At 41.0% G+C, this 18,909-nt stretch overlaps 1 protein-coding gene across 1 annotated transcript in view; it reads left to right on the top strand.

Moving 5' to 3' along the window:
- LOC128369195 (cadherin-18-like) overlaps positions 1-18,909 on the top strand; it is a 207,895-nt gene that overhangs the window by 174,835 nt on the left and 14,151 nt on the right. Inside the window, exon 9 of the mRNA XM_053330195.1 lies at positions 4,297-4,411. Within this exon, the coding sequence (XP_053186170.1) occupies positions 4,297-4,411 (115 nt within the window). The remainder of the gene's footprint in view (positions 1-4,296; positions 4,412-18,909) is intronic.

The raw sequence follows: 18,909 nt of genomic DNA, 5'->3' as shown, positions 1-18,909 counted from the left end.
AACATGTTTGAATGCTGAGTTGTATTTATTTTATTTAAGAGGCACGGGTCAAATTTGTACATTTGGAAAACTAAAAAAGTATGCATTTCCTTTTTTGTAAACTGTGGGTCACATTATGAAATGTGTATATTAATGTGTGTTTTTACAGCTCTCAAATGTAAAAACTAAAAAAAGTGGGTCAAATTTGACCCTGAGCAGTATGTAAGGGTTAACCTTATTACATTGAAAAAACGAAGATTTCACAGTTTAGTATGTCAAAATGTATGATTTATTATGCATTATTTTTCCTGATTTAGCAGTGTGTGACACTTTTGTCTGAATAGTTTCAAAATGTATGAAGTACACATTACACTCTACATAATACAATAATGTGTGTGAAGACTAACTGCAGCCTGGTTGATAAAAGTTGACTTTAGCGTTATAATTAGTATATAAACATTTAATAAATGCTTTATCACACACTACAATGTAGTTGTAAGCAGACATAATGAGTATTTATTAATGTGCAGCATTTGTCAACAATGATAACATTATATTACAAATGTGTTTCATTATATATATCTATTTACACAGTAGTATACACTTATAGGTTCCCACAAACAAATACCTTAATTAACTCTGATATCTGTTAACAGCTACATTATAGTGTGTTATCATTACATCTTTATACTGGTTATTGATGCTACCATACCGTACCGTACCGTCCTCTTCCGCTTATCCAGGGTCGAGTCGCGGGGGCAGCAGCCTAAGCAGGGAAGCCCAGACTTCCCTCTCCCCAGCCCTCGTCCAGTCCAGCTCCTCTCGGGGGATCCCGAGGCTTTCCCAGGCTAGCCGAGAGACATAGTCTCTCCAGCGTGTCCTGGGTCTTCCTCTGGGTCTCCTATCGGTGGGACGTGCCCTGAACACCTCACCAGGGAGGCGTCCGTGAGGCATCCTAATTAGATGCCCGAGCCACCTCATCTGGCTCCTCTCGACGCGGAGGAGCAGCAGGTCTACTCCGAGAGCTTCTCACCCTATCTCTAATGGAGAGCCCAGCCACCCTACGGAGGAAGCTCATTTCGGCCGCATCGGCCGCTTGTCACTACCCAAAGCTCATGACCATAGGTGAGAGTAGGAACGAAGATCGACTGGTAAATCGAGAGCTGAGCCGACTCTGCACAGACAGAACTGTGCAGAGTCCGCATTACTGCAGACGCCGCACCGGTCCGCCTGTCGATCTCCCGCTCCATCCTTCCCTCACGTGTGAACAAGACCCGAGGTACTTGAACTCCTCCACTTGGGGCAGGATCTCATCCCCGATACGGAGAGTGCACTCCACCCTTTTCCGGTTGAGGACCATGGCCTCGGATTTGGAGGTGCTGATTCTCATCCCGGCCGCTTCACACTCGGCTGCGAACCGATCCAGTGAGAGTTGGAAGTCACGGTCTGATGAAGCCAACAGGACCACATCATCCGCAAAAAGCAGTGACCCAATCCTGAGGTCACCAAACCGGACCCCCTCAACGCCCTGGCTCCGCCTAGAAATCCTGTCCATAAAAATTATGAACAGGATCGGTGACAAAGGGCAGCCCTGGCGGAGTCCAACCCTCACTGGAAACAAGTCCGACTTATTACCGGCAATGCGGACCAAGCTCTAACACCGGTCATACAGGGAACGGACTGCCCTTATCAGGGGTCCAGTACCCCGTATTCCCGGAGAACCCCCCACAGGACTCCCCGAGGGACACGGTCGAATGCCTTCTCCAAGTCCACAAAACACATGTGGACTGGTTGGGCAAACTCCCATGCACCCTCAAGGATCCTGCAGAGGGTATAGAGCTGGTCCACAGTTCCACGGCCTGGACGAAAACCACACTGCTCCTCCTGAATCCGAGGTTCGACTATCCGACGGATCCTCCTCTCCATCACCCCGAATAGACCTTACCAGGGAGGCTGAGGAGTGTGATTCCCCTGTAGTTGGAACACACCCTCTGGTCCCCCTTCTTAAAAAGAGGGACCACCACCCCAGTCTGCCAATCCAGAGGCACAGCCCCCGATGTCCATGCGATGCTGCAGAGTCGTGTCAACCATGACAGCCCCACAACATCCAGGGACTTGAGGAACTCGGGGCGGATCTCATCCACCCCCGGGGCCCTCCCACCGAGGAGCTTTTTAACCACCTCGGCGACCTCCACCCCAGAGGTAGGAGAGCCCACACCCGAGTCCCCAGACCCTGCTTCCTTACCGGAAGGCATGTCGGTGAGATTGAGGAGGTCTTCGAAGTATTCCTTCCACCGATCCACAACGTCCCAAGTCGAGGTCAGCAGCGCACCGTCCCCACCGTACACAGTGTTTACAGCTCACTGCTTCCCCCTCCTGAGACACCGGATGGTGGTCCAGAATCTCTTCTAAGCTGTCCGGAAGTCTTTTTCCATGGCCTCACCGAACTCCTCCCATGTCCGGGTTTTTGCCTCAGCGACCACCTTAGGTGCGCTCCGCTTGGTCTGCCGCTACCTGTCTGCTGCCTCCGGAGTCCCACAAGCCAAAAAAGGCCCTATAGGAGTCCTTCTTCAGCTTGACGGCATCCCTCAACGCCAGTGTCCACCAGCGGGTTCGGGTATTGCCGCCACGACAGGCACCGACCAGGCTACCCTCTCATCTACCGGGGTAAACTCCAACATACAGGCACCAAACCGGGGGGCAATAAGTATTGCCACCGCTGCCCAAGCGCCTCTCACCAGTGGCAACTCCAGAGTGGACGAGAGTCCAACCCCTCTCGAGGAGACTGGTTCCAGAGCCCTTGCTGTGCGTTGAGGTGAGGCCGACTATATCTAGCCGGAACTTCTCAACCTCGCGCACCAGCTCAGGCTCCTTCCCCACCAGAGAGGTGACGTTCCACGTCCCTCGAGCTAGCTTCTGCAGCGGAGGGTCGGACCGCCAAGGTCCCCGCCTTCGGCTGCCGCCCAGCTCACATTGCACCCGACCCCTTTGGCCCCTCCCACTGGTGGTGGGTCTGTGGGAGCGGGGTCCCATGTCCCTTTTTGGGGCTGTGCCCGGCCGGGCCCCATGGGCGAAGGCCTAGCCACCAGGCGCTCGCCCCCAAGCCCCACCCCCAGGCCTGGCTCTAGGGGGGGGCCCCGGTGACCCGTGTCCGGGCAAGGGACACAATCGTAATCATCATTAGGGTCTTTTGAGCTACCTTTTGCCTGGCCCCTCCCCCCGGACCTGTTTGCCATGGGAGACCCTACCAGGGGCATAAAAGCCCCCAACAACTGAGCTCCTGGGGTCATTGGGACACGCAAACCCCTCCACCAGGATAAGGTAGTAGCTCAGGGAGGAGGTTATGGATGCTACATAAGTATGAATTCTGGTTGATTTTTCAAACTTCTGGTAAATGGGTTGCAAACAGAAAATGAACAACTTAATGTTCACAACAATTGCAAACATCTGTCTGAACTATCCTGTATGTGTGCATACGTTTTGCTGCGACCCAGAGAAGGTTTTTATAAATGATGCATCTGTCAAACGCTGCAGCTAAAATATAAGTAGCAAATATAGAACCAACTTTAAAGTCCAATTAGCAAAAGAAAACTTGAGATTCCAAGAAAATGCATTACTGCTAGTTTGCCTTGAAGTTTTTGTCACTGCGTGTCAATATGCAGAACACTACATATTCTCTCAACTCTAGTTAACTGATTAATGACCTTTTAATTACATAATAAAAGGCAATACCGAGGGAAATAATATGTGGCCATTCAGAACAGAGCATTTAAACTCATATATAAGGATAATAAAACTAAAGAGAAAAGAAACAAAGGTAATCATGAGGGTGATTAACTGATAATGTTTCTTGGAGTTGATGGCAACATGATCACCTATTTAGTTCTAAGTATTTGATTTTGTATTTTCTTTTGTTTAATTGTCTCATTACTTTAGGAGACCATGAGTAAAAGCTTTTTTTAGAAACCTAGATTCAATGCTAAGTAAGGTTGTGGTTTATGATAATAATGAATATGCTTGTGGTGTGTAAACAGGACATCACGGTCAATTAACTGGATATTGTGTGTAATGGATTGTAAGGAATAGTAGGAGATCAGACTGGGTCACTGAATTGATGTTATCCAACAGAGTGCACGCTGAAGAATTCAAACAACTTCAAATCACTGCTTTATTTTCAGCTTCTTAGAATCGTTCTATCTTCAGTTCCCAACGCATCTCCATTCTGAGCCATTACTTTCTCTCTTACCTTCATATATTATCTTCTCTATTGCCTTTGTTCTTTAATTCCTTCATGTCTCTTCTGTCTGTCTCCATCAGGTGATTCAGACCATCCGAGCCGCCGATCTGGACAACTTTGCAAATGGAAAGTTTTCCTTCTATGTGCCTCCTGAGCATCAGATGAATCCAAATTTTACTGTGAAGGACAATGGAGGTAAGACTCTGAGTAGTAAAAGTTGTAAAATATGTGCAGATATTATGGTTCTATGCATATTTGACTGCAATGAAGATACTGTAGACCAGTAAACAGTTTGGGAAGAAGTTACATTTTTCAAACACTGGCAGATTGGAATATGATGGAGCATTCATAAGTCACACCAGATAGTGTAGTGCCCAGCAATGCATACCCTAACCCTACTCTAAATTTTATTTTCCACAAAAACTCATTATGTCAGTGCTGCTACAGTTATCAGAAATTGACTCCCACACTATAATCTGTGTATAGCTGTACTTCCTATGATATATCATCACAAAGTGCATTTTCCTTTTACACCCATCACTCAGCTTTCTCTGTCATGTAATGTGATCCTATTGTAAAAAGAAAGAAAATCACTTTGACTTTTGGCTGCCGCAAATACTGAATTTCCCTGCTGGTATCACTGTTGCATCACATGTGAACAACTTAACTGAGCCAGTTGACAACCAGCCTCATGACACCGCTTACTCAAGATCACTAAAGTGAGGTTCAGTGAAACCATGTAACCCAAAGAGACCCAGACTACATTCAGACAGATAAAAACACAGCTTTCTTATCCATTTGCTTCTTCCAGCACAACAGAGGTGCTGAAGGAAAAAGCAAGTGCAAACTTACTGCTAGATGACTCTGTAAATGTAAGCACTGTAATTGACTGTTTTCCTCACCATCATGGCATTGTCACGAGTGTTGCAGGGCTGTTTACCTTCTTAACCCTTACATAGTGGTCGGGTAAAGTTTGACCCATTTTGATATTTGACAGTTGTAAAAACACCCACAATGTCTTTTACTCTGAATTTTGATGACTTTTCCTAAGGTGGTCCAAAATGCACAAAACCGCTGCTGTTCTCCACAGCAACACATCAATATTCATGATGCTTTTGCATTGACCGTTTATGCTTGGGGTATAAGTGGGATTTGCGGTTCATCCACATGAGCATATTATTAACCCTAACACACTGATCAGGTGACCTATTTTGACATTTGACAGCTGTAAAAACACCCAAAATGTATTTTACTCTGAAATTTGATGCTTTTTCCTAAAGTGGCCCAAAATACACAAAAATGAAAATATTTAAAAATGTTATATTTTGTATAGGTGCTATATATATTTAGTGAAATGAATAGTTCATAGTTTTAATAATTCTTTTTATGATGTAGCAGTGAAGACTGATGGCTCTAATGGTTCTACAATAAACCCCACACTTCCACATAAAGTTCTGCTCATTTTACCTTTACATTAAATACATTTCCATCATTATTGCTATGTTATATTTTCATGTCTTAGGTCAAATAGGACATGATATTGTGTGATAGTAGATGTTTGATGGTGTAAAAGCTAAAAAATACACTCTCTCTGCTCTCTGAAACATGAATCAAGGTTTAATCACATTTATTGATCAGTCAGATCCACTATTGATACTTTCTAAACACATCTGTGGTTCAATATTTGGTATAGACACTTTTTATGAGGGGATATACAGTACTGTGAGGGTAGAATATGAACATTATGTAAGGATTAATGCCCATTAAAGGTCCATTTATGCTCAACATATGTACGAAAATGTTAACGTCCTGTTCATACTATGTTACCGTCACTGCTCACATACTTCCATGCGTCCTTTACGTTGGCATGGATGTTAACCAATGTATGTTTAAATTTTCTAACCAACTCTCTCAACTTTTCCTCAAAAAGTTCCGCCATTGTTATTTCTTCTTCATGTCTCACTAGAGCTATGTATTGAGTAGTGACAGCAACACTGCCCCCCATGGTTTCTGGTGGTACTGCTCCATTTGGTCCATATGCGTGAGCTTTATGGAAACGTGCAGATACAGCTCCGTCTGTATCCAGATCCCTATTTAACGTTGAGCATAAATGGGCTTTAAGTTGAACTTTCTGCAAAACAATGCACCTACTTTTGCTCACAGCACAAGTTTAAAACTTCACTTTGTGAAATCCAGTGTGAAGCGTTAGCTTCTAAAGGCCTCTGTGTACTTCTGTATGACTCACATTGGATGTTGCTAGTCACCTGGTAGCTGAGTAGCATATGAATGAACATCAGCTCAATGAAACATCTGATGCTAATCTATGAATGTGCATGACTGCTAGAACACCCTGCTCCCTCTGGCAATAGAGTTTAGTTGGTATAAAACTGTGTCAGGAAATTCTGTAGTTTTGTGAAACGTCATTCATAATATGACCAATTTAAATGGATTAAAGCCTCATAATATATCAAGTCTGGTATCCAGCAGTTCCACTCCAATTAAATGCTGCTGTACCTGCATCATCACATTCTGCTGGTATCAGTATCACAGCTTGAGAGTCTTGATTCTTTGCTATTTGGTGGAACACGTATCAGCACCCTCTACCCCCACCCCTCCTCACTGCCTCCAGCTTCCCCTCCCCAACTGAGATACCGCTTTAATGTCCAAGAGGAAAAAAAAGCTGTGGTGCTGTTGTTGCCTAGGTTACCCAGCTGCTGGAGTTTTCTGTTTATTTTCCCCCGTCTCATTTAGCTTTTTGATTTGTATCTCTCTTGAATAAATGGGGAGGGGGCAAGTCGTCCTTTAGTTTTCAGGTATGTGTCAGCTTGTGTGATGTTCTCTGAGCTTTGGTCTCCTGTCTTTTATATGTGGCCTCACCCATTTCCTCTCTGTTCCCTGCAATATACCATGTCCCCCCCTCCTCCTCTGCCTCTGGGCCCCTTTATCTTGGTCTCACTTTCTCTCTGTCAAATTCTATTCTCTTCTCCATCTTCCACTGTCTCCTCCATCTCTGCTGGTGTAATTGCACTGCTTTCTGTGGTTGACCTGAGACAGATACAGGACTGAGGAGAGTTGACAGCAATCTCAGTAATGAGACACAGTGACAGGTTTCGGACAGGGAGGTTGGACAGTGGTCTGTGAGCCAAACGCTTCAGGCAGTTTGTGTTGTTGTTGATGTTGTTGTTGTTGTTGTTTACTTCCATAAAACACAGAGTCTGGCTGCCTCACCGCATTGCAGGTATTTTTTTTTATCTTTTGGCTCCTGAGCAAACATCATAAGCCTTATGACTTGATGTTATAGCTGAATAAACATCTTTAACATTCACATTACCATAATGTAAGGTACTGTATTCAGCTAGTTGGAAAAAAAACTCCCTTGAGATAGTTTCAGATTTTTATGTTTTGACTTATGGGATTTGTAAATCATTATGGGAATTATTTTCCCACAAGCACAACGGCTGCTCTAGTCCAAACAGTCTTTATGCAATTTTCCCGAGGCACAAGTCTGCTTTTGTTTTTCTGCATCGGTGCCTGTTTGGTCATTTCTGGGCACCAAAGGAGAGCACTTGTACCCCTGTGATGACAGAATGGGTCAGGATCAATGGTAATTAAAGCTGGAGTGCAGGATTTTACGTCATAGGCTCCACTGTGTACTCAGGAGCATGTCTATGTTCCAACTCGTTATGTGCATTAGGGAATGGCCATACCTGTGCTCTGAGAATGTAGCTCTGAGGAAACATACAGTAGGACCTCATTTGGTGGAAAATCACTTGAGGGAACATAAGGCTGAGGGAACATACTGTAGGCTGAGGGAACATAAGGCTGAGGGAACATAGGAATGAGCCTGTATACTCTGATGCTACTGTTGTGACTGTAAAACATTTGATAAACTTTAGTTGAGCCTCACACAACTCTGCTAAATGACTTGTTTTAGTATAAGAATGTAATCCATTCAGTCCAAAAGTCTATTTTGTATCTATTCAAGTTAGCAGAGAGCTAACCAGAAGTTACTGACTGACTGACTGACTGCAGGGAACACACAATAGAGTTATCTTGTCAACACATCTACTGTATGTATCTTGTAGTTCATCTTCAATGAAGGCAGCAGTAGCAAACATATGTTGATTTAATGAATAAATAGTTTCCTTTGTGAGAACAATGTAAAGTATAGTGTAGAACTGGGCAATATATTGAAATTATATCGATATTGTGATATGAGACAAGATATCGTCTTAGATTTTGGATGTCGTAATATCGCGATATGTCACCAGAGTTGTCTTTTCCTGGTTTTAAATGCTGCATTACAGTAAAATATATGATTTTCTAAACTTACGAGACTGTTCTAGCTGTTCTGTTATTTACTTTTTACCCACTTGTCATTATATCCACATTATTGATGATTATTTATCTAAGATTTCATAGTGTAAATGTTTTGTGAAAGCATCAATAATCATCTCGATATCGAGGTATTTAGTCTAAAATGTTGTGATTGTTTGATTTTGTCCATATCACCCAGCCCTAGTATACTGTGAACTTTCTACACTGTCACTCAGCGACTATTGTTAGCAGAGCAGAGCAGCAAACGCTGATCAACACACACTGCAGCATTAAATAACCTACTAAGAACTCAGTGCTCAGTCTGTTTGCTGCGCCTGCTCTGTGTGTTGGACAACAGTAGCTCTTCCTGGAGTTAACAGTGCAGCAGAGAGGCTGCTCTCCACTGCTCAATACATGACATTAATGATAACACAGCGGAGCAGATTCAGTCATTTAGAGTCATTTAGTAACTCTGTCTTGCTTTATTTTCACCCTTTCTTACATGTACAACGTGTACAACATGTACAACTTACATGTACTTCTGTTCAAGGTGGAGCTTTTAATTCTTATATATTGCTGCATGAAGATCAATGCATTGTAATGTGTTTGTTATATTTTGTGACTTACTAACTTAACTAGTAACATTTTATCAGTCGAGTAAATGTAGTGGTACAATGTTTTCCTCTGAGGTAAAAGTGGAAGTATACAGTTGTGTGTTTCTAAGTGCTTTTGGACCTTTTTGTAAGTTATTTTGGACTACAATGAGTTGAAATAGTAACATAATTCAATATGTTTCATGATCCATGATGTATTTGGATTCGCTTTGGAAAGTTTTAATTTTCTCATTTCACGGACACCATCAGCCAACCAGGCTTAGTTTCAGAAAGCCCAGTATATAAAATGAAGCTGTTTGTTTTTGTGTTTTGCTTTCAGTGGAAAGAGAGATTACAATACTGCGGACATCTACATGTTTGGAGGAAGGCCTGCAGTGCTTGGGTTACGGTTAGGGTTGAAAAGAGCAACCTGTTCTCACTCAAGCATATGCTACTATTCACACAAGCCTAGAGATATTTTGTATCTTTATGATTCTTGAGTAATATTTAAAAAAAATCTTGAAATTTAAAAATATATGTAAATAATTAAATGGTAATATTTTGAAATGGGACATAACACGTTAAAAAGGAAATATGGACTGTGCTATGGACAAAGAAATTAAGTTTATGAAATATATGAAAGTAACGAGTGAAAAAAAATGACGTGCATAAATAATTAAATTATAACAGTGGCGGTTAAAGTAAGTGCAGGTATGTGAAATGTAAAATCCAGTTTGACAGCCTCATCTTCATGGCAATTGTACAAGATCTGATGGACACACACACACTCATAAATGTTAGACTATACTGTAAGAAAGATGAATTTGTATAAAATATCCTCAGCCATATATCATTGGAAATGTAAAATTAAATGAGAAACTTTTTACAATAACAGGCTACAAAAAAACTGTTCTTAACAGAGATGATGGCATTTGGATTCAGGTTGAGGTGGACAGCAGCAGATGTACTGAAACCCACTGACATCAGACAACCCATAACAAAACTCTGGAGTAAATTCACAGTGCTCTTGCTTAACATACCAGAATCACAAAAAGAATTGAAGGAGCAATAATTAAACTGATGGCCTTCACATTAACCTGTCATATTGCTGAGTTATCGAGGACATTTTCATGTTACTGTATTGAGAAGTATTAAATATATCATCAAAAGACAACCCTAATACGATGAGGATAATAGCCTACATTCAAGCAGCAGGTCATCTGGTCTGCCCACCAGACCAGATGACTGTACTAGTAAAATTAAAATAAAGAAGTAAAACCAGGATAAAGTCTTGTGATTAAATGTTGAGTAAGTTAGGGGTTACACCTGAAAATCAATGACAAAATAATAAAAGCAATACAGTTTCTGTGCTCCCAAATGACAAAACATACCTCCAAATGAAATATTAGTTTGAAAGGCTGAACACACATTTATAGATTACATTTGTGATTATTGGGTTATTTGTTTGTTTTGTTTTTCAGTGTACAGTGACTACAGTTGAACCCAGCTCAGTGGTTCATCTTTACACTGAAACATTATCTGCTCTTTCCATATCCTGCAGACCTACCTCACTGAGTTGTGCATGTAAAATGCTGAAATTGCAGCTCTGCAGAAAGAAAGAAAAATACATTAACCTAAATTTACCTAAAATAAGTTCTAAAGTAAGAGCCAGTTTAACATCTACCTCTAAATGTGCATGTTCACCTAGATGCAGCTCAGAGAAGCATGTTCCAGATGTAAGTCACTAAAAAAGTGAGCACAGCGTATGCAGCCCAACAGCTGTCTGCTGACAGGTAAAGAGCTGGCTGTGCTGGTAAAATCCAAATGTTAGGGGACTGAAATATACTCAATAAATGTCTGTATTTATCAACAGCATGCATTTCATTTAATACTGACTTATTACCTCCATAATTATAGTAAAATTAGTATTATTATTAAATCTGCGATGTCAGCAAACAGCTATTGTCTATGTGAGGATATAGCTGAGTAATAGCGACCTGAGCAGTGAATGAAGTCACACTCCCTCTATGTGTGGAGGACATGGAGACAGAGCTCCTCTCTGTCTCCATGTCCTCCACATCCATTTCCAATATGGTGGTCACGTCACAAACTTTCTCCAACTACAGCTTAACAGTACACTACAATATGTTTCTGAAAGCAATAGTGGTGATAAATAGGCAATGCAGTAACAGAATCTTGATCCATATTTGATCAGTACTGCCACGTTTGACAGTTTGATCTGAGTTTTAATGAGCTGTCAGTTCAGGGACTGCTTTCTTTCTTATTCCTTCTTTTTTGTTTTATTTGTTTCTCTTTTTTCCCCCAACATATTGATTAAACCAGCAGTTTTCAAAGTGTGTGGCACGTCTCCCCTGGGGGGCGCCGGAGAACTTCAGAAAAAATAAAGGTAAACATCTCGTTAGCTAACTGACAATGCGCGCTGGTAAAATGGATCAATTTTGTATACCTACAGTGAGAGAGTGTGGAGCAGACAAAACCCTAACCTGTTCATTTAATGTTCCTGATGATGCTCTTCTGCCACAATGTGTTATTTGTATGATGCTAGCTAATGAAGCATTATATGACTCTTAGCTAAGGCAAGTAAACCCTACAACATTAGTGAAACATTACTCCTCCCTGCTGCTAATGATGTGCTTGGTAATGATGGGAGAATCTGCTTCTGCTAAGCTAAATGTAATCTCAGTGTCTAACAATTACCATCCAGCATCGCTTCTCACCTACACGAGTCTACCGCCAACACTGACCTGTGGTTTCTACCGGGAGCATCGATACAGCTGTGCCACAGTTTAGCTCCGTCCTCTGCCTGATGTCCTACCCCACCGGGAGCGTTACAGCAGTAGAGCAGAGCATTCTATGGGAGAGCAATCGGCCTTTTAAATTAAGTTGTACTGTTAATATGGTAATTAAGGCAGCCCACTTAAATCCAAGCAAGTGCCTTTAGGCTACCGTAATTACTGTAATAGCAGCAAAACTAAGCGTTCTGATTTTGTTAACTTGCTAAGATTTAGTTGATTTGGTAATTTTCTGTGATGTTTGTGCTCCTATTGTAGGTCAGTAAGCTACGTAGATAAATGGTGTCTTTGTTTTATTCGTGTTTATTGTTGAAATACGATTGGGAGTCTGCATGTGTTGTTTTATTTTGAAAGTTGACTGGATGTTTTATGCCAATTCTGTGTCTGACCTACTGTCTGGTGCGATCTGCTCTGTGAAGCTAGACATGACTTTGAAACGGCTTCTGTCAAAAATAGACTTGCTGCAGAGTCATAGCGCTGTGGAGTGGGGAGCTGCTGCTGGGACACTGCTGAAATGTGCCGTGGCGCTCTTAGTGGGGTCACTCTCATTAATTAGAGTGGCAGCGACCAGCACCGGAGGCTGTGGCGCGGCCGTACAGCATCACTAACATCCCCAGTGGAATCAAGCCTTAATGGTGTAGTTCGCTATATTAAAGAGTTCAATGTCCAGGAGGAGTTTTTGTTTTGTCATCCTCTGCCAGCTCGCACTACAGCAGACGGCATCTTCAAGGCTTTGAATGATTTATTTCTGGTCATATTGATTTGGGCCGCTGTTGTGGAATGTGTACTGATGGCGCAAGGACAACAACAAGTTTCTCCAGCAGTCTGCTTAAACAGATGCAAGCCCCCCTGCCGCTGTATCATCCATCACCAGGCCTTGGTGACCAAGAAGATCCCCAAGGAGCCGTGTGCAGTTGTGGATGAGGAAGTAAATCTAAATGAATCATGTGCCATGAATGTCCATCTCTTCTTTATCCTCTGCATTGAGATGGGTACTCACTTCCAACAGCTGTTATTGCACACTGAAGTCCGGTCGTGTGATTTGTGCAAGGAAGTCCTCCTCTTCCTGTCCCAAATCAACTCCCCGCTGGTACAGCACATGGAGGACATGAACTGAGTTGCAATGTTGGCAAATCTTGCTAAAATCTTTAACTACAAGCATACTGAAATACTGAAACATACTGAACACCTCTCTGCAGGGCAAAGATTGTCATGTCCTCTTGATACACAATCGAGTCTCTGGATTCAGGGAAAAGATGGACCTGTGGTGTTCTCGGGTCTTAGTGGAAATGTTCCCAACCATGGAAGATGTTGTGGTGAGGGCAGGTCATCATGGTGCACATGAAGGGGTTGCATGAGCAGTTTGGAGTGTTTTGGAGAGGAGACCTTGGCAAACCAGTGGGTGAAAAATCCATTCTCTTTCCCTGCGATGGATTGACCATGCAAGAGGAAGAGGCTCTCATTGAGCTGAACTCTAATATGGACTTGAAACAAATGATAAGTGTCACTTTCACACGTTTGGCTGTGGAGATTGAAATCCCCCACCTCTTGAAAAGGGCTATAAAAGTGCTCATCCCTTTCACCTGCATGTACTGGTCAAAGCTGAAGGTAAAGGCTAATTTGTTCCTTTCTACAGCACATCCCCGCCTCAATCACCTATGTGCATCAAGACAGACTCATTGTTCCGACTAGTAGGGTTGAGCAGAATAAGTAGGGAAAATTGGCAGTTTATTGTTCAGTTTATTGCCATCAACACATATGTAAAGAATTTACGTACAATGTTGAGAAGGATATAGAAAGCAGCGCTGTATGTGATAAAAGCGTCTGACTGACTTTGATGTGTTAAAAATGGATTTGACTTGAGTACAATTGCACATATAGGCGTTTTGTTGAGTTGAGGTCATTTTAGTATAGGGCTATTTTTGAGTCTGTTTTCAATTTAATTATCGGACTCTGGAGAATTAATTTGTAAAATAATTTGTGGCCCATAATTTCAGCATAAATGTGGTAGAACGTTGGTCTGAGTGTAATGTAATATGAATATTTTAAAGTCTTTCAGTCATGTCATTTTACAACGGTGTAGAAGTAAAGGTAAACAGACCTTTATGACCCAAAAGCATTTTTTCCATTAATATCACTGACTAGTAGAAAACCAAATCAGTGCAGTTAAAGCAGGGGTATTTTAAGGGGCTTTTAGCTTAGCCAACATGTCCACTGGATGCAGTAAATGTAAGCATCAGGTCTGTAATTATAATTGATTGCAGTTGGTAAGGATAATTATGGATGAATCCCATTTAGTTTTTCCAAATGAATGGGCATAGTGTATGATTGTTTGTTATGATGATTGTATGACTTCCTTGGATACTCATTGTGCTTTTCAAAATGTCTGTTGTGAAATAAGTCAATTACGGTCAGTCATACCGTAGATAGCTAACAAATATTAAACAGTGAGCTCCAGTGTCCCCACTTGTCCATACACTGATTGTATGCAGTAGTGTTCCTGCAGAGCCTCTCACACTGTCTTCTGTTACTGCTGCTGTTCTCCACAGCAACAACATGTACATCAATATTCATGATGCTTTTGCATTGACCATTTATGCTTGTGGGATAAGAGGTTCATCCACATGCACATATTTTTAACCCTAACACACTGTTTGGGTCAAATTTGACCCATTTTGACAGCTGTAAAAACCCCAAATGTATTTTACTCTGAAATTCATGACATGAATTTGTATATATGTATATATACATATATACAAATATATATATATATACATGTATATAATTTTTTATTTATTTTTTTGTCCATTGAGGCTGTTCTGGGTCAAATGATCTCTGTATCTATTAACATGTGTTTTAGTGAAATGAATAGTTAATAGTTGTAATAATTCTTTTTATGATGTAGCAGTGAAGACTGATGGCTCTAATGGTTCTACAATAAACCCCACACTTCCATAAAGTTCTGCTCATTTTACCTTTACATTAAATACATTTCCATCATTATTGCTATGTTATATTTCCATGTCTTAGGTCAAATAGGACATGATATTGTGTGATAGGAGATGTTTTTTCTCCTAAAAAATAGACACTCTCCAATCGACTATCTGTGGTGGTATAGACACTTTTTATGAGGATATTCTTGGACCAGGTCAACATACTGCGAAGATGTAGAATATGAACAGTATGTAAGGGTTAAGTCGATTGTGATATATTTTGTGCACACATATAGTCTTAATATGAATCCTATGCACTGTTTTATAAATGAATCCCCAGAGCTGCTAGTCAAACAGCAGCAGTAGTGCACTTGACTCAGCTGACTACTGCACAGCGGTATCGCAGGTCTGTTTACATCTGTGACTGTAACCACAGTTATTTTAAAGAGTTATCACATCCTGTGATTCAGTCATCTATCACACACACAAGCTGACCTTCTAAATCTGCTCATGTTGAAATTATGTTATTACCACAGTCACATTTATGTTCTGTACACACACACACACACACACACACACACACACACACACAGTTAGCTTTATTGCAAAAATATCTTCCAATATCCTGATATTATTTTCAGGCCATGTGGCCTGCCGTCCTTATCTTATCTACTTGTTGTATGACACCAGCTCATCTCTCCATCACATAGAAGTATATTCTTGTCATTAGGTTTTATGCTTTTTTGCCCACAGTTCTCCTGTTTTTAATGCATAGACTGAATTATCTAATCTAATGTAATAGCTTCTGTGAATTACACAATACTGAGAACTTTCTGCTGTAAGGCCACATTCAGACCAAACCCAGCATCACTACAGTACAGCATCACTACAGTACAGGGGTCGGTAGTGGTAGGGGCATGCTATTTGAGGTACTGGTGAGACAATGAAATACAATCCAGGAGGTTGAGTTGCAGTTACAGATGAATGCATTTAAGGACATGTCAGAAGCCCAAACACTGCAAAGCGCTTTGTGAAACTCACAAAAATGTTTCATTGGAACGAAAGTGAAGTAAACAGTCAAATATGACTCCACCAGGAATGAACGCTTGCATGGATGATATTTATGACACTTTCACTCCCAAATTTCCCCCTCACAACCTATTCTCTTCCTACTTTCTTTTCTTTCCTCTTGTATTCATTCTGTGTTTTCACTGACTTTCCTCTTCCTCCATCATCCCTCATGTCTGCAACTCCCCGTCCTCTCTGCCAGCCTAACAGAAACATCTTGTGTCTCACTTTTAATCCCTCTCCTCCTCCTTCTCTCAGCAGTTGTTTCCTGCCATTACACTTGTGCCTGGTGTATCACCTCATTCCATTTCTCTCTACCCCTCCTCCTCCCCAGTCAGTGGAGAATCAATAGTGCTGTTGACAGCCGACCTCTCCACAACTCCCAAGCAATTATTTGTTGTTGACTAATTTAGTTTAAGTCCTTTAACCTCTTCCCTCCCTCCTCTCCAACATCCCAGAGCTCTTGGTGCAGTGCACTCAAAAAATTGCTGGCTATACGGATTCTACAAAACAGCAGCTTCCTATCTCTACATTTTGATCACATGTCGAAGAATATTTATCAATAATAAAGGTGCACTTTGTACAATATGGCAGTTAATGTTAGCCCAAGAGATTATGTGAAACTTAGTATTAGTGGTTATAATCAGTTTAGGTTATCTAATCTATTATAACCCTGTTCATATTCTACACCCTTGACTCGGTCTAAGAATCTCCTCATTAAAAGTGTCTTGTTTAGAAAGCATCAATAGTTGATCTGACTGATCAATAAATGTGATTAAACCTTGATTCATGTTTCAGAGAGCAGAGAGAGTGTATTTTTTAGCTTTTACAATATCAAACAGCTCCTATCACACAATATCATGTCCTATTTGACCTAAGACATGAAAATATAACATAGCAATAATGATGGAAATGTATTTAATGTAAAGGTAAAATGAGCAGAACTTTATGGAAGTGTGGGGTTTATTGTAGAACCTTAAGAGCCGTCAGTCTTCACTGCTACATCATAAAAAAAATTATTAAAACTATTAACTATTCATTTCACTAAAACACATGGCAATAGATACAGAGATCATTTGACCCAGAACAGCCTCAATGGACAAAAATGTGTAGCACCTATATATATATATAATATTTTCATTTTTGTGTATTTTGAGCCACTTTAGGAAAAAGCATCACATTTTACATTACATTTAGGGTGTTTTTACAGCTGTCAAATGTCAAAACGGGTCAAATTTGACCCAAACAGTGTGTGGGGTTAATAATATGTTCATGTGGATGAACCTCTTATCCTACAAGCATAAACGGTCAATGCAAAAGCATCATGAATATTGATGTACATGTTATTGCTGTGGAGAACAGCAGCAGTAACAGAAGACAGTGTGAGAGGCTCTGCAGCAGCTGTTAATGCAGTCTGTACAACAAACCAAACAATTCCTGTTATTAAACAGAGTGGTGGGACATGCAGGTATGAAGAAGAACACTGCTGCATACTATCAGTGTATGGACTAGTGGGGACACTGGAGCTCACTGCTTAATATGTGTTAGCTATCTACAGTCAGTCACACATTATTTCAGAACAGAAATATAAAAAATATTTTCATTTTTGTGCATTTTGGACAATCTAGGAAAAGTCATCAAATATCAGGTTAAAACAACAACATTTGGGGTGTTTTTACTGCTGTCACATGTCAAAACGGGTCAAAATTTATTTAGGCAAGGCTATTTGAACCCCTGGTGCAATTAGGGGTATATGCTATTTGTACCCTGGTATATATAGCCAAGTGTTTTATTTGCACCCATCTTGGTGCAAGTATCAATGGATGCTATTTGCACCCCAGTACAATTAGGAGTGCATGCTATTTGTACCCTGCGGGACTGAATGTCGGAGGGGACGGTGATAATCTGGCGGAATACTCCAGTATCCCACCGGGACAGCGGGATAAATATACGTTGCTGTTCTCTGCTGTATATCATATAATCATTTCTGTCCAGTGAGATCTATCACTTCTCGGCGTGAAAAAATGTCAGAGAGAGCAGCATGAAATGCATGTGTCTCACGGCCAATGCCTGAGACTTGAGAGGCTGACATGTATTTGGTGTCCATGGCAACCATAGATGTTTGATGGAAGATTCATTTCCATCATAAAACAAACTGAAGGTTGTAAATTCAGATATGTTCGTGTTGTATGCATTTATTTAAAGTTATGAAAATGCAGCAGAGTTTTTCCGTTGAAAACATTATTAATATATAACTGCTGCTGTAAAGACTCGAACCCTTGTCTCCTGCACTAATGACAGACACGCTGCCCATTACACCACCACAACAGTCCTACGTAGTGATGTGACCCAATATATTTGCTAATATGGAAGATAGATATTGGCAACAACTAATTTCTAACTGACAAACTGACGCTTGTATGCATTCACTGAGGAAAGATTATGAAAATATAATATAACTTTCCCACCAGAAAATGTCTTTAGAACAAACATTAGAGATGAAACCTTTCTAAATTCGCCCTTTTCTGCTGGTGTGGAAGATGAATATCCGCCATGTTTTCTTGTTATTATAGGTCTAGGATGTAAATAGCTCAGCTGTGTGGCCGAGGCTGTTTGTACCAGGGGTGCAAATAGACACTCCGATTTATTTATCTCATCTCAAGTGACCACTTCCTCTTTCCAGCTAATCATGCTTGTTATGGTGATGGACATGATTCAAGTTCATCACAACAGATTTTTTTTAATTTTCTTTTTTAAACAATGTTTTTAGATTTGTTGGTGGTGTTGAAAAATTGTTTGTCTCAATAAGTATATATTTTCTGAAATTACACATTCATTTGCGCACAATAATTTTCCTCAAAAGCCAATGATTTTAAGACTCTGGTACCCTTCCTTCAACATATCCCATCTTGCAAAGCTGTGCTGAGAAGTGCAGTGTTGAGCATGAAATGGTTTGGTTGTGCAGTTCT

Source organism: Scomber japonicus, chromosome 12 (assembly GCF_027409825.1).
Source record: "Scomber japonicus isolate fScoJap1 chromosome 12, fScoJap1.pri, whole genome shotgun sequence".
Lineage (NCBI taxonomy): Eukaryota > Metazoa > Chordata > Actinopteri > Scombriformes > Scombridae > Scomber > Scomber japonicus.
Note: the sequence above shows the minus strand (reverse complement) of the source record. Positions and strands in the feature narration are given on the sequence as shown.